Here is a 17,425-nt window from a genome sequence, read left to right on the forward strand (position 1 = left end):
GGCTTTAGGTCAGATAGTTTAAAAAGGTGGTCGTGCATTTACATGTTTCAGATGGACGTTTTGGAGGACTACAGAGGGGGCATCTCAAACTAAATCCAATTGTATTTTAAGCATGACACATACTGTAACTCCTACTATACATCCTGTATAGTATAGCATGTATCTCTATCCAGTCCAACCTTGAAAGTAGGAGAGCATTTTCTCTAATGCATTGCAATAAAAAAAAAAATGTCCTTGTCCTTCCAGGAGAGGTTCGTCATCTCTACGGTAAAATTAGAGAACATTGAGGTGTTGGAGTGAAGGTTTAAGGTCTCTTGACATGAGCAGTCTAATGTTGTGTTTGAAAAATTCAGTAATTCTCTACTTTAGTCTGTGTTTTGAAATTTACTACATAAAATGGAAAATGTTTTAAGCTTGACAGAAAACATTGCAGGTGACTAAACTGTTTCCCGGATCATCTTTTAGATGCTGCAGCTCACTCAGGAAGGGATGCTAAAGACTATTTGCTGAACAAATGTATTGTTTTAATAATTCAACTGAAGTCTATGTGGAAAAAAAAAAAACTTAGGACACCCTCAGAAAACCTGTGCATTTTTTAACATGGACATGTTTTGGACATGTGGATATTTGAGATCAATGTTAAAAACACTAACAAATTAATTTAATATAAATAAATAAATAAATAAATAAAATTATCTGGTAAATATTCAATTAGGACACCTCCAGAAATTAAACTGATGTATCACAGTGGGTGCACATGATGAGAACATTGTTACTCTGCATTTCTAAAAGTTTGGTCTGTTTAAATCCTGCAATGTTTAGCTTGGTGTTCTCCTCAATGTTAAAGTGAGAGTGAAAGATTTACTGTTGGAGGCTAATAGAAAGGAGGTATTAGCCTCTTATGAGTCTGGTAAGGGATTTAAGTAGTTTTAAAAAACAGTAACCTAAAAGTGTCAGGTATTGCTTACTCCTCACAGTTAATACATTGGTGAATCTGTGTGTCCATGCATGCAGCTGATGTCTCCAGGTGTCTAAAAGGGTCTCAGATATTTAAATATTTATTGTGGAAGAATTTCACCTCTGAACTGGAAAGGAAGATACTCCTCATTCATCATGAAAAACACTGGAACAGACAGTTATTCAGACATACAGCCAGAAAGAAGATGACCAATGAGAGCATATGGGAATAAATGCACTTCATATAAGATTGCCATAAGGATTCATGGGATCATTTGTACCAATCCCCAAAAGGCTAGATCAGTGGGTCCTGCAGCTAGAAGCAGCACTTTGGTTCTTGCTCCGAGTAATTAGATCCAGATAGCCATGTATACTATTTCTTCTTTCATCACACTCATTTTTCTCAATCCTTCCCCACCCCCCACTCTCTTTTCCTCAGGCATTCCAAGATTGTGCTTTACCTGAAGTTCTATGTCTACCACTGAGTAAATTGTCCCCTTTTTATAACAACCAAGTGGAGACAGACAAAATTACCATATGGTTTACACCTAAAAGCTGTTTCAGCAGGATGTGCTATCGATGTTTCTTTAAAGGTTTGATGACCTTTGATGAGCTTGTAATGATTCAAGTTGCCAATTCAATACATTGTTAATATTAAATATGTATAAATTTGACCAAGATACTTACACAGAATCCTTCCAGTCATCTGTACACAGGCTTGTTCAGGTGCACCTTATTCAGTGCCTTGTATATTTTATCAAAACTTCATTTCAAATTGTCACATTCGTTGAGCTTTTCCATGTTATGTCACGTTGCAAGTACTAATTTCAACATATTGTAATTGGATTTTGTGTGATAGAAGAACACAGTTGTGCCTAGTTGTCAACTATTCTTTTACAAATAAACTCATGTTTTTGTGTTCAGTCCCCTTTAAGCTGGCACCTCTAATTATGAGACAAAACTAACCTATGTTAGCCAGGTTCTGGCTGAGCACTTAAACTGACAGGACAGGAAAGGAGAGTATTTACTAGAGTAGCAACCAAAAGGTTTATTGTAACTCTGGATGAGCACAAACAATGGATAGGACAGGTAGGAACTATTAGTCACGCTTTCCACAAAGTTGGCACAGATACTTTACGGAAGAGTAACAAGAATAAAGCTATTGGTATTACAAAGCCAATTGTTAGTGAAAGTTGCAATGTAGAAGAATTGGGGTGGGGTGTGTTGAGAACATTCAACATGAGGAAGATCTGGAGCTTAGATGTTTTCATGCTAAGGTGTGTCCTGAGTGGTTTGAGTGTAGTCTTTTCAAATTCCACAATCTAATCCAGTTTAAAGTTTGTCACTAGGTTTTTGAAACTGCAAACATGCAGGATTACCTTCATTTACATGTAATATGTACTCTTTCATGCCTTCTTTTAAATGTTTGTCACAAGGCATGTTTGCCTAGTATTGGACACAGCAAACGTGGGAGAAGGTGCTTTGGTCAGAGTAGACTGGAATTGCACTTTCTGGCCTATATAGAAAGTACAGTAATCCAATGGTTTTATATCATCCAGATGTTGGGAGGAAACGTTATTTCCCTGTGCTGTTGGGGAAAAAAACTAAGCAGTAAAATAAAAAAAAATTATAATATAAATGTATTTGCAAAATGGTCTTGTTTTTCGCTGTATAAGGCCAAGCATATATATGGCTCTCTGCTCAGGATGGCACAGAAAAGGGCACAAAAAACTGTACTACTAACAAACTTTCTAGTGCTTATTTGCACACCCAATTAACAAAGTTGCTCTAAAAGAGCTTACATTCAGAAGCTAAATTAAAATGTTCTGTGTTTTTAAAGGAGCAATAAGCATATAAACAAATAAGCAATAAGCAAAATTGTATTATTTTATGTTAGGAGGCTGATCCTTGGGACAAGGAGAAAAAGGTGATGTACTTGACTCCTGCCTAATCCAGTTTTTAATCAAAAAAAAAAAAAAAAAAAAAAAAAAAAAAAAAAAAAATAAACAGTAATTTTTGCAGAAGCTGCATAGAGGTTTAATGGGGAATGTGATGCTACAAAGTTAAGAGAAATGTTTTTTATTAATGAACTTATACAAAGAGGTTGAACTGTCTGTAAAATATTTTGCTTGGATAAATTTTTAAGGGATCAAGATCTGGGGTAAAGGTGAAAAACTTCAAGAATAATTTTGTTTCAGAGGGAACGATGTGGTTGATTTTGTTTTGAGACAGTTTTCTTGTAATTTTTGTTTTGATTTTTTCTTTTCAACTTATTTACACTACACTACGGATGAAGATAGACAATTCTTGTATTGGAAAATTTGATTTTGGACAAAATCCATATTGGCAAAATGCTGGCAGAATTCCTTGTGGTTTCAGACACAACGATTGAAGAAAGAATATTCATGGACAGCGCTTGTCCTGGAACGATGTTGTGCTGTTGAACTGAGACATGAGGACTGAAAATGGACAACTAATTGCGGGGGAAAAGACAGACGCATCGGATAACCTTCAGTGGACCGCAACACGAAACAAAGATGAGTTGGCAGACACCCCTTCTGCATTTCACATCAGATTTTCCTGCACATAATTAAAACACAAAACACACATTAGAAACATACACATTGGCGGATGCGATTAGGAAAAAACTTTCAGATTAAAAGCAATCAAGATTATTATTAAACCCCTAGGATGTTAATTGTTTTAAGTCAGAGCTGTTATTAGCGAGCGATAAGAGGGTCAAACGCATTCGGACAAGTGGTACTGGTCTGGAAACAAAGCTGGTAGAGATTTTGGGCCGCTAATAAGAGGGATTTTCTTTTACTTTTCTAACAAAGTTTTTATTTAAATCATTTAAAGTACATATAGATATGTTTTGGAATTTTATTAGCCCCACAAGGGGTTTTGAATAAGATTCAAAGAGGCACCTTTAAGATGCAATAAGCTTCATAAAATACATCATGCATGAGAAGAAATAGGGGGAAACTGCTAAAAGACATCCATTTTGCACCAAAATATTAAGTTACGGGATGAGAGCATAGAGCAGCTTAAGTAATTATGCTAAACCTAAAAGGTTTGACAACTTATATTGGGGATTACAGTAAGGGAATTACATAGAGGGGCCGTCTAAACGTAAAAGGAAAGTGGATAAGAACAATGTATGCTATAACATCAATGGGCGATAATTAGGATCACGAAAAAACTAGTGGGCGAAAAAGTTAAAGTAGGCATTACAGCAACAGTTAATAGCATAAACGAATGACCTAACGAGTGAGCAAGCTAATTTTTCAATATAAGCAGAGTAAACTCTAAACCTTTTAACCTTGTTCAACCGAAGGATAAATTGTGAGCACAACATTTACTGGGTATCTTAAAGTAAGCAGAGGCGCAACTAAGAAATTAATTATTAGGATGTAAAGCAACACAAAGGTTAAGGACTTGAATGGGTAAAACTGCAAGTTTAGAATAATGCCTTATTCTAGTAAATACCTTGGGTAAATTAGGATTAAAGCACCAGTGTAAATAGTTTGGAATTGTACGCAGTTACCTAAAAGGTGTGAGGAGACTTAAAAACTATCTGTTTAAACACAAAATAGCACAATAGTTGTTCTTTAACTAAATGTTAAAACATCCAGAAGAAAAGAACACATAAATATAGTTTAGCCATCTATTAACCTAGTGGTCTTTTAGACCAGGATAATCTAACGATCGTCCTCTTGTACATGCAGAAAAGTAATGAGGTCAATTAGATTAGTTGGACGTTTGGTATCTGGTCAGGACAGCAGAAGCACTCCTGGACACAAGATGAGGATAACAGCTCCAACATGATATCAATGCATGAAGGTTGGCTCTGAGGAACATCAGAGCTGCAATGGCATCAGACAGTGACACTACTGCTGTGATAAAGAAAATCTTGAAAAGAACTATGCATGACTGCTTTGCTTCACAGGTGATGGAATTCAACTACAAGGTTTCACGAACATGACATGGAGAGGTTGGCGTTCAGGAAACGTATCTAGAACACACTTTTGGACTCTTTGGGGTAAATGGGCTCTAAAGGGGGACACTTAACAGGAGATGAACTGAAAGCCTGGGCTTACGACGAGAGACATTTCAGACAGGGGGTGTGGACACCCAGGAATTGCTGCTGTGGTTTGAAAATGTCAGAAATTTGTCGCAGGTGGTGGAGTGTTTCGATGACCCAGGCGCTTGAAACCAGGTTGAACAGAGGAGACGACGTCGTGTTCCCACAGGGATTACCTATAACCTAACACTGACAGTGAACAATTTTATGTTTGGGTTTGCTGGGGTTGCCAAAAGGAGCATCGGAGATGACTTTCTCTATCCTGACCAGGTTCACACTTAAAATGCAAAGAACAAAATTATAGAGGCCAAAACAAATACGGACATAGAGAAGTGTTTATACAAAGAATTCCACTATTCGTCAATTTAAGGTGCAGATACTAAGGCTAAACAAAGAATTAGAAGAAGGGCAAAACTTAAAGCTGATCATTTACCAACGGGTGGTCAATATTTAAGAGGGTTTAAAGGAACTGCACAATTTCTTCAATAATCACAACAGACAGTGATTGATGAAACAAAAAAGCAAATTCTAGAATGGGAATTTTTAATCTGCTGGGACAAGACGGTGTAAACATAAAATAAGGATTTATAGATCACTGGGTGATATAAGATCACAAAGGTAATAATAATAAATGTATGAGAATGTAAGAAAATCACTCGGAGTAATGTCTGCTTAAAGTTTTTCAAGGATAAACTAAACACATGAGAACAAGAACTAGATACTTGTTAAAGGGTTGATTTACTTGGGGATATAATTATGCTTGGATGTATTATCAATTAAACTAATGTTGAATGACTGAAAAAGGTTTAAAGACCTAGAGCAGTATGGAGCTACTTACATGGTCAGGGGGCGATGTGTTTAATAAGCAACAATGAGTTACTGCTGACAGCATACTACAGTTTAAAGGTTTGTTTCAAACAAGATTCATACAGGGGGACATAAGATAAAACCAGGGTCGCTTACAAAAGCTGTCTGTTAAAACAAGCAGAAGTGATTAAAAAATCAAGAATTAATGGGGTTAGAATTGCTCTTCGCTTCAGGTGGAGGGCGCATTCAATTACAAGTCTTTTGGGTTGATGCATGTCAAGCTGAAAGTGATTCACAGAACTACTTCCTGTCTCCGCCCTGGGCTACACCCACTTCCTGAATAGCAACCAATCACAACTCCGTGTGGGCGAGGGGCATGCACACACTTCCTTTCTCTTAGCTGAGCTTTTCAAAATAAGACAAGAAGTACATAGGGCTGCTTCTTATTAATATCAAAACATTATTCTGCAAATATATATAGTAGAGCTTTCTTTTACAAACTTAAGGGTTTTTCTGTTGGACTTTTTAGAAAAATGTGAAGTATTTTGCAGCTGGTTCAGTAAGAAGTTTCTGAAAGGTTTTAATACAATTCCTTGTGTGCTAGATAAATTGAGATGAACCGTGTCACAGTAGCCATGAAACATATGATGATAAATTTCTATTGCAGAGATCTTTTCAACTGTTGGACAATTGTAAGGTGAGACACACATGGGAAAGAATTATAGAGAAATGCTGCTGCAGATAACGTTGAACTTTCAGATTTTTCTTTTATAAGAGTAATGCAAGATCTAATGATTACAGTAAAGGAGGTTAAGCTAAAAGCTTAATGATTGTGAACGGGAATATCTGGATGTGAAAGTGTTTGAAGAAGGTAAATGTAAAAAGGATTGGGAGTCTTGATAAGAACACTAATTACACCTTGTTTCTGTTATCCAACAGTAAACAAGGCCTGGTGTCTGCCAACCATCTCGACAGAGCATTTTCCTGGGGATAAAATGCTTATTGCCTGAAAAAGGACAGGACACTCATTACCATCCAACTAAATCGTTTTTGTCCATGCTGAGGAATAAGAAGAGGACTTAAGAAGTTTGGGAGTACATGCCAGAGACCTATGGATTTGCCATGAAGGAGCAGTTGCCTGAGAACACTGAGCTGACCACTTATGCGCGAATAGATTCATGTCCGCCACGTGCTCAGACTGGCCTGACGTTTTTTACTTGCGTTATTGACGTACAGAATCTTTTTATATCGCAAAAACTGACTTTTTCTTCTATCTTTTCTCTTCTCCACTGACTTCCATCACCATGTTTGATCTTATGTGTTATGATGTTTATACTGTGATGTTGCAATATGTTGATCGCTATGGCTTTATGACTAAGAATGGAAACTCTCTGTTACAGACACACACACCAAGACCTGCAGTTCTTGCTAACTTTTTGCTTTGTTATATAGAGAACCAGGATCTGATGGCTATCACAGATCCATAAATTACTCGGTAAGGCTAATTTTTAGATTCAATACAGGGTGTCTTCTCGCTCAGATTGGCCCAGAGTGGGATTCCCCTAGACTGGGCTCCATCACTTTTTTGCCATTTCTTAGAGATGGTTTTTTGTGATGAAGACTCAGCCTGCCCTCTGATGCCCCCTACTGGTACTCTTGGATTTGTAAGGACTGAAGGTGTTGGATGATTGTCCATAGGAATGGAGAGGGGAGAACCAAGTAGGAGGTTTCTTGGGGTGGGGGTAGAGTAGACGAATTTGGCCTTGATTAAGGTACACCTTTAGCTTATATAGTCTAAAGTAAACTTAAAATAATGTGCGCATAGGAACCTAAAACAGGCCTAGCTTGAATAGTTGAACCCTAAATTGTAGATAAAATGCTTGGACTGTGGGCTTGAGTAAAAAAGGCTGAATTATGAAGTATTCATGCTGATTGATGCTAAGATGTTTCCATTGTGGTTTGTCCGGCCCTTTTCGTGGAACTGTTTTCGTTGTGATGTGCCTTTGGGGCACACCAACAGGGGGGGCTAACGGACAACTGGACTGTTTTTACAAAGTGCTTTTCAGTCACACCAGCAGAGATTGTGTGACCCCAGAGACTGAACCGCACTATCGACTGCCATGGAGATCACAGATGGATGGACTCTGGAAGCCGGAAGCTGACGTGCGTGGATTGCTTGGACTGGACGGAATGACCGACTGTTCTGGGAGAGGGACAGACTGAGAGTTGTCGTTCCACTGGTTGATCATCTTTGGTGATGTGCCATAATGACACATCATCAGGGGGACTGTTAGGATATCAACAAGGTCAAGTGGAACGAGCTGTTTATCCCAGAACTGCATGGCACACTTAGATGGCACTGACCCAAAAGATTGGCACATATCTATCAGATACCACCCTGGAGGTGACGCAGCTTCCCTGCTGATGTCACAGTTTGGATGTGTACCGCCCTTGTATGGGTGTGTCCCGAGATCCCTTTATAATGTTTGTGTGATGAGCACTCGAGGCCTCCTGCCGATCAGGGGCCCATCAGCGCTGGTGTGACTGTAACTATTTCTCTGTCTTTACTTAGATAAAATATAACTAAAAGCATACTTGTCTGTTTTATGCGTCCTACATTCAAGGTACAAAAGTAAGTGGGAGTCGCCTGACTGGGTAAAACGAACTGGGTCCACCGAGGGTGCTTCACCGTAGTCACGGCACGGTGAAACAGTAACATTTAGATAGAACTAAAAAATAGTTTTGTGAAGACCTAAAGGTATCTTTTTTAGATGGTATGTGGTATGACGTCACACACCATCTCTCTTTGTTGTTCTCCAGTCTCTTATTTACAAGCCGGGCCTGCCACATGTGCATCCAACAACTAATACTCAGGGCTTATCCCCTCCCTATCCATAAAATGCCACCATCAGAGCAACGTCGTGTAGGAACAAAATGGTGGAGAGTACACACATGGGATTGAAAAATTCTCTTTCAAAAAGCATTATAAAAATATGAGTTACTTACTTCTTCATTAGACATGTTCCTCCAAAAGGTGGTCCTGTTTTGTTGTGTATTTATCCTTGCAAATATGGGCAAGGGGTGACAAAAGGAGGAAGGGGGGGGGGGGTGGAGGTAGGGAGGCGTGGGTTGTCACACATCTTGTTTTGATCAGGCAGTGCTCAACAGCGCACCTAGTGGTGAAATGTTGCTTATTGCAAGACCCTGAAATCTGGGCTGTATTTGGATCATGTCCTGCTATATACGTCTTTTCCTTTTTTGAGGAATAAACTTTTTGTTTTAGAGTGGATGAGTTTTGCGTAGTGTGTGTGTGTGTGTGTGTGGGGGGGGGGGGAGTTACTAGAATCCCTACTGTGTAGATATGTGTTTTGTTGTTGAAAGACTGAAGGATTAAAGAGAGGTGAGGGAGGCACAGAGAGTGTGTGAACTTCCTGTTAATCATGTGAAGTGATGAAGGTGTTGAACGTTTTTTTGTGAAAGAGCTGACCCACTTTTTGAAAAGTCAGTGTGTAAAATACCTGACCCCGCTACTTAAAACGAATGGAGTCATCCATTAAAGCCCTGTGAAAACACAGCCTAAGTGGAGGAGCGTTAACACCAGGGTGTGTTGGAATGTGTGTGTGTGTGTGTGTGTGTGTGTGTGTGTGTGTGTGTGTGTGTGTGTGTGTGTGTGTGTATGTGTGTGTGTGTGAGTGAGTGAGAGTCTGACTGTCAGTGTGACAGATGAGTGTTTGTGTATTGAATGTGTAAAGTCATGTGTGAAAGCTTGCGCAGCCTGTGATTGGTAAGGGTGTCTCTTTTGGGTTCAGCATGTAGCAAACAGATGAATGAGCTCGCAGTTATTCGTTATTTCCTCTTAATAAATCAGACAGCAGTGTGGGGTCTCCCGCAAGAACTGTGCTGCTACACTCACAAACACGCATAGCAAATTACATTTAATCAGTAACAGTTTGTGAAGTGTTGTCGACAGCTGGATTCACATCTAACAATTTAATAAATTGCATTATAGGAATGGGGGGGGGGGGGGGTAAGCTAGGCCAATACGTTTGAAACATAATTCATCCTTTGGAAATGAAGAAAGGAATTTTATTTGAAGATACAACAGGATTAACAATGACGGATTGAAACAGCAGTGTTTTTACACAGATTCAAAAGGAGTGACATGAAGTAAAACTTATTCTGCTTTTTAATATATTAATAATCACCCTATAATATATCCCAGTATAGACATATGGATCTGTGTAATGCATTCATATTAAATTCTATTTTTAATAATAATACATCCCTTATTCACGAAAGTACCAAGCAGAGAACCTGATAATTCAAACAGACGCAATTTTGCGTTTAAAAGGTTTATTGTAAAATTAAAGATGAAGACAACAAAAGAGTCCTGGATGAAACAGATAAAATGATGGCAGACGTGGCTGGTGACAGGCTTAACAGGCTGATGATGACCAACAAGAAAAGATGGCTGAACAGGCTCGTGGCAGGTAGAACGGTCCTAAGGGTTTAGGCAAATATCAAAAAAGCAAAGGCAGTCCAGGTGGTGACCAGAGTCAGAAGCAGATGTGAGCCCAGTGAGGGCAGGGTGAGCCCCGGATCCACACAGGAACACGGTATAGCCAGGCGGTGCACACAAGCGCTGTGAAACAACTCAAGATGAATTGATAGTGATGTGGGAAGCAGGTATTAATAAGCAGAGCCCAGGTGTAATGATCTCCGGTGATTGGAGCCGTGGCAGGTGTTGCAGTTTGAGTTAATGAGTGGAACAGAGCAGGAGGAAAACAGCGAGCCCAGAGAACGGCATGAGGCAGACTGCATGACACAAAATCTGTAATAATACCATGAACAATTGAATCTATACATCATAAGTGTTATCTGTTCTGGAATAATTTTAAGATTGTGAATTGCATAACTAATAATAACACCATTTACCCAGTTGTTACTGTTAGAATTTTCATTATAATCAATTATACTGTATTAATCAAAGGTAATTTTACCTTAAATGTGCTTTATGGCATCTCTTTGACTAATGTATGAAGCTGCTGGTGAAGATTCTCAGCCAATTTATGAAACTGTTTGATGGCTTAAGATTTCCTTTCTTCTACAGTCAGATTGCTCCAAAGTTTTACCTCACGAAGCGTAGCATGAAAACCTTTCTTTTTGTTTTTGTTTTTTTTTTTTGCTTTAAATAGTGTTAGAACTGTTTGCTGTATTATAATGTCAGTAGGTTTTAATGGTTTCATTGAATTAATGGTTGGTTGGTGTTTTATAGATAACTTTAAATATAACGGCTTTATCGATGACTCTTTAGGTCTTTTTGAAGTAAAGACATAATATTATAGTGTGTGCTTTTTTTTTGTTTTTGTAAGTGTACAAATTCTGCAAAGTAACTCAACTAGGGAAAAACAGAGGAACAGTACAGAACATTGAGTGCCTTTTAATCCAAAAAAGTTTGGGCTTTTTTTAATACAGAGATGTTCTTTTGACACTTTAATGTTCACATATCTGATGGTTTCCAGCTGGGCTTTTCATCAATAACACCAAGAAATCTATAATTCAGGTGCTCTATTTTTCTTTTATTCATTCAAGTGTATTACAAGTTCCACATTAGACCTACAGTTAAAAAAACATATAATTTTAGCTTTGTTAGAGTTTTTAAAAAGTTTGTGAAAAGTTTTAAAACCTGTAAAATAATGAAAGCTGTATAAGAGCAAAAAATAACTTTAACGTTAGTATGTGAACGATGGTAAAAGCAATGGAAACCATATGTCCCTTTTTATTTTGTCCATTAACTTCTTAAATTTGAAAAATTTTATTTAAGAATAAAGTTATTGTTTCATATTTTAGGTGCTGTCCTTCATCTTTATTTTTCTTATTGTCTGACCCTGGAAGTTCTTCAGTATCAGTGTGTGTGTGCATAGTGCAATCGTCGCACCAGATGTGTCATTGGTTAAAAGCAAACCTGTTTAAAGTCATATGGAGAGGAGTACCTGTAGACCTAAGATGAATGAACCTTACAGCTAGATTAAATGTTATCATGAATGACTGTGATGATAAGGAGAAAAACCACAAAATAAAACCCAGATCACAGACTGTGGACACAAGAGTTTGCTATTAAACAGATTTGAGTTTCATAAAAAGCACACTCGGGTTCATTTTTTTGGTCATCAGATTAGATATAATCATAGCTGTTTTTTTTCTGTAGGGAGATATGTCTTGTGCATATTTTTGCTATATTTGAGTCGGACAGTGATGCCCAAAGAACTTGCTTGCTTAAAACATTGAAACATTCGTGAACTTCGGTGGCCTTTGGCTGATGTGATTCGGGCATGTTGGCTCTTGTTTTTGGCTCTGCATGAGTATGATTTTGAGCTTTTGGAAAATATTTCAAGTCCAAGTATTTTTAAAAATGACATGACCTAAACATCAACTTGGATGGTGCTGTGTTTGTTTTTCTTTTTCCGAGGGAGATAAATTCCAATAGTTACGGACAGATTAGCATGAAACCTTTACCAGAGGTGGGACATGGCCCAACATATGTCTGGAGACTAGCCCAGATACTGAGTTTTGATAACTACATTTTTCTGCTGCCTTGGTTATCTGCTGTCTTTAACTTAAGACCAAAACCAAATTCAATAAATTCTAGACATTTTTCTAAGATAAAATTTGAGTAATGGAAAGTTCTGACTGATAAGAGGTCCCCAATACCGCTTTATTGAGCTTTATGAAGGGCTTCCACCTAAGAACTTGGCTTTGAGATGGGTTTACTGCATTGCTCCATTGTGTATCACTTAATCGGTGGGTTGAGTATTTGTATTTGAATCAAAAATAATTTTGGGACCAACAAAGGCAGCATTATGCAATCATTAATGTTGAATAAAGAAACAGCTGCAGAATTTCACGGTTCACCATTAAGTTGGTTTCAAAAAGAACAAGACAAAAAAATACTAAATGAGAACAGTGCTCAGTCAGTTCTTTCCTTAGTAACTCCTCCTGCTATTTAAAGGTAATGCATCTGACTAAGTGAGATGATGATCAGAGGTTTTGTGTAAGACGATAACCTTAAACCTTCAGTCTAGTATTAAGCCGATCTAGCCGATGTTTTGTGGAGGAGACTGATGGACTGAAATGTAATTTCCTTGTTTCGTTGCATGCATGAGAAATTCATGTTTGGAACTGTCAGCTTGTACTTTAAAACTACCCTCTAGGAATCTTTGACATTTACTATAAAGAAGAAAAAGAAATACAGGCAGTAACAGTGTTAATACTATTTTGATTTTACTATTTTATCTAATAGGGTCCTTATTCAGTCATTAATACACGCATGTCCATATGTGAACCTTTCTAGTAATTTCTAACAGAAAAATAACAACAAACAGCATACAAGATTTATTTTTCGGGTGTTTAATAACATTACAACCACCAAATATTAAACATGGGGTTTCTGTTGGCCAGCTCCCGTACGAGTGTCATCTAGTGGAGAAAACAAGTATTACAGATAACTTGGATTTCAAAATTGTATCTCGGTCTTCACTTGTTGTTTCAGACAATTATTGTATATTTTTCTCTTCTTTTGACTTTAAAGACATTAAAATTAATATTGAGATGATTACAGAAGAAGACACTGACACCAAGTGCTGAAGAATATATGAAATCCATCAGATCTCTTTTCAGCACCGTTTATCTGTTATGTATTAGTTGGGTCTGCAGTTCTTCTTCTCAAAAGTGATTTTGTAAAATCACTTTTGATTTTACAAAAGTGTGATTGTCAAGTGGCTGAAGCTTAAACTATTTGGACAAGAAGAACGTGGGCAGGAACGTGCTTAATTTAGGAAACACCGTTTTAGAAGGTATAATGAATGTCACAAAGCAGCTAAAAAAAACATTTTTATAAGCAGGAGCAGCCAGAGAAATGCAAGAAAAATAAATGCAGTTTATAATATTTATTGCCACCTAAATAGGGGGTTTCCCTTTACACTTTTTACCATTCGCTGTTAACCAAACATTACAGTTCGGGATCAACCAAACAACAGCAACTTGCAGAAATATTGACACTTTTTTTTATTCAGTCACTTTTTTGCATGTGTCACTTTTTAACCAGACACGTGCTAAAGGTTGATTTGTGGCTCGGCGGTGAATTTTCTCTCCGTAAGCTCCTCCCTCGCCGCTGCTTTCTGTCCTTGGCCGCACTAGTACCGGAGAAGGAGCGGACCCTCGCTACACGCAGACCCGGAAGCAACACGCTGAGCGTAAACACAGCTGTGAAGGCTGCGTATTGCCTTCAGAAAGATGGTGTACGTGTCCAACGGTGAGTGGAGTATGCTTTCTTTACAACGTTTATGATAAAATCGAAGGAGATACGCTGCTTCATATACAATTAAATTGTATAAAGACATTTTTAACCTAGAAAACATGGTAATGTAGCGGTGGCTGGGGAGCCTTAAGCTAAAGTTAGCTATTTTGTTTGCTAACCTGGCCTGGCTGAGTTAGCGTAGCAAACTGGCGACATATTTATTTCGGTGTTTTATGACATATTGAGATAATCTACTTCAAAATAACACAAACATTCAAAGGTGTGTTGCCCTTCTGTGCCCATCACATGGATTTTATTCCCTGGATATCTCTTTAAGAGAAGTCAAGCTGGCGAACTGCTCGTTCGCAGATAAAAGGAGGCCTGAATAATTGCCGGTTTCTATTGCTAGCTGCTTTAAGTCGCTGCTGTTTCATACCTCAACCTTTGTGTCTCCTTCAGGCCAGGTCCTGGACAACAGGTCCCAGTCCCCCTGGAGCCTGTCCTTGCTGACTGATCTCTTCTGGGGGGCAGTGGAGTTCATCAGCCTCTTGTCAGTGAACCAGTACAGTGCTTTGAAAAGTTTATTTTAGTGACGCAATAAAAAAAATAAGTTGGATATTACCTAGTTATTACCCACAGAATTATATATTTTAGATGCTTTTTGCTGTTAATTTGAATGATTACGTCTTACAGGTTAAACAACTCTAAATTTTGTTTCTCAGAAAATGTGGATATTAAAAAAATAGCAATAAATACAAAGATTTCTAAGTGCATTCACTGTACACTACCAGGACATACTTTCCAGTCGATCAATCTGTATTATTATCCCCTTTTAAATACTCAAATTTTCAGGGAATCTCAATTTTGGATGTTTATTAGACACAATCCACAATCAAAATAACAAAAGCTTGAAATATATAATTCTGTGTATAATGCATGTACTTTTATTTATTTAAACTTTTCAGTTGCATTATGCCAATAAATTAACTTGTAGATATTCTGTGGATGCTCCTGTAAACAAATTAAACTTGTCCAAGGTTGTTCCCAGACAGTCCCTGTTATAGTTAACATGAGTGCATTATCATAATCTAGACAGATATCAAACTGTATACAGGCATTATTATAAGCTAATACATTTATGTAAAGCATGTCTTTCTTTGTTTTCTACCAGTTTTAGGACAATAATTCACCCCGATTTGTCGAGGAATGGAAACGTGGCTTCTTCATCATCATCACGGTTCAGTGACGGCAGAGGGTAGGTCCCTTAAGTCGTCATTTCCCCACTGATGCATGCAAACTGAGAATGTGGCATCTGAGAATAGAATAAATAGAAGCGAGGGGATTAACATAACGCATCAACCAACTCCTGGACGGTCTGTGGTGCAACAAGGCGTTGGTGGATGGAGCGAGACATGATGTCCAAAATGTGCTCAACCAGCATATGGTCTCACAATGGGTCTGTGAATTTCATCTTTGTACCTAGTGGCAGTCAGACTACCTCTGGCGAGCACATGGAGGGCTGTGCGGCCCCCCAAAGAAATGCCACCCCACACCATTACTGACCCACTGTTAAACTGGTCATGCTGGAGGATGTTGCAAGCAGCAGAAAGTTCTCCACGGCGTCTCCAGACTGTCACATGTGCTCAGTGTGAACCAGCTTTCATCTGTGAAGAGCACATGGCAGCAGTGGCCAAATTGCCAATCTTGGTGTTCTCTGGCAAAAGCCAAACATCCTGCACGGTGTTGGGCTGTAAGCATAACCCCCACTTGTGGAAGGCGGGCCCTCATGGAGTCTGTTTCTGATTCTTTGAGCAGACACATGCACATCTGTGGCCTGCTGGTGGTCATTTTGCAGGGCTCTGGCAGTGCTCCTCCTGTTCCTCCTTGCACAAAGGCAGAGGTAGCAGTTCTGCTGCAGGGTTGCCCTCCAACGCTCTCCTCCCTGTCTCCTGGTGTTGCCTCCATGCTCTGGACACTACACTGACAGACACAGAAAACATTCTTGCCACAGCTCGCATTGAGGTGCCATCCTGGATGAGCTGCACTACCTGAGCCACTTGTGTGGGTTGTAGACTCTGTCTCATGTTAGCACTAGAGTGAAAGCACCGACAGCATTCAAAAGTGACCAAAACATCAGCCAGAAAGCAAAGGAACTGAGATGTGGTCACCACCTGCAGAAACCACTCCTTTATTGGGGGGTCTTGCTAATCGCCTCTAGTTTCCACCTGTTGTCTATTCCATTTGCACAGCAGCAGGTGAAACTGATTGTCAATCAGTGAACAATTTGATTTTACAAAAGTGTGATTGAGTTGGAGTTACATTGTCTTAAGTGTTTCCTTTATTTTCTTGAGCAGTGTGTATTAAGCCAGTTATTGTCTGTTCATTTGAAATGTTTGTTAGCTGCATTCATTTTCCTAACTAAAGAACTGCAGCGTTCGTGTCGCTGATCACTTGTACGTCTGTGATTTAATCAGCTCTGTGGTGACATTTGTTTTTACAGACCTCCAGGTCCCCCTGGTGGCAGGAGGCGGATGGGACGAATAACTCACGGAGCAGGTCCCAACCCTCCGCCAATGGGTGGAGGAGGATGAGGAAGGTGAGAAATAGTTTTTTCCCTTAATAAACTTCCTCGGGAAATGGTTAGTTTGTATCTCTTTTTTTGTTCACAAGGTTCTAGTTACCTTGTAGCTGTAGAAATCTAGAGTTTAATGATGTTCCCCATCTTTTAAAGATGCATTGTATATTTTTAAAGCATGCGAGTGATCATGTCCCTGTACGACTCCTCAGGTAAACGCCCACACGTGCAGTGTGGGCGTGGGGCCGTGTACGGCGCGTGTCCTCTGAGAACACAGATGGTAACGTCGTCGTGCTGAAGCCCTTCTTCATCTGCTGCCACTGCTGCTAGCAGTTTTTTGACGCCTTTCTGGGAATACCAATGCCTTGGGGCCAGAAAGGTTGATACAGCAGCTGTCCTCATCCCTTCCCATTGTTGTCCCCCCCTCCCCTCCCCTCTCCTCTGCTTCTGCCATGTAGTAGACATATTGGGCAAAAGCATCGCGTTTCTTCTCATCCATTGAAATCATCACATAGTTTCTTTTTTAACTTTCTGTTTAAATAAATAATCTATACTGAGCTTGGCTTATCTTCTTACTTCCACATAATTATAACTTGCATTAAGTTTGGACACTTGTTTTATTTTTTTAGTGCTATTTTATATCATTAAATCTGAAGTACAAGTGATTTGGGAGTTAGGGTTGGTGTCTGGGAAAAAAACTATTCGG

The 17,425-nt window shown here is 38.9% G+C and overlaps 1 protein-coding gene across 2 annotated transcripts; it reads left to right on the forward strand.

The window, feature by feature from the left end:
* Positions 1–14,023: 14,023 nt before the first annotated feature.
* On the forward strand, positions 14,024–17,277 carry selenok (selenoprotein K). Of its 2 annotated transcripts, XM_012877261.3 has the most exons (5): positions 14,024–14,159; positions 14,604–14,694; positions 15,316–15,399; positions 16,645–16,740; positions 16,932–17,277. In XM_012877261.3, the coding sequence occupies exons 1-5, from the start codon at positions 14,141–14,143 to the stop codon at positions 16,933–16,935; spliced, it is 294 nt and encodes a 97-aa protein (XP_012732715.3). In that variant the 5' UTR covers positions 14,024–14,140; the 3' UTR covers positions 16,936–17,277. The 2 variants fall into 2 exon arrangements, with proteins under 2 accessions (XP_012732715.3, XP_021179557.2); XM_021323882.2 differs by lacking the exon at positions 16,932–17,277 and having other exon boundaries at positions 16,645–16,744.
* The last annotated feature ends 148 nt before the right edge of the window (positions 17,278–17,425 follow it).

Source organism: Fundulus heteroclitus, chromosome 1 (assembly GCF_011125445.2).
Source record: "Fundulus heteroclitus isolate FHET01 chromosome 1, MU-UCD_Fhet_4.1, whole genome shotgun sequence".
Classification (NCBI taxonomy): Eukaryota; Metazoa; Chordata; class Actinopteri; order Cyprinodontiformes; family Fundulidae; genus Fundulus; species Fundulus heteroclitus.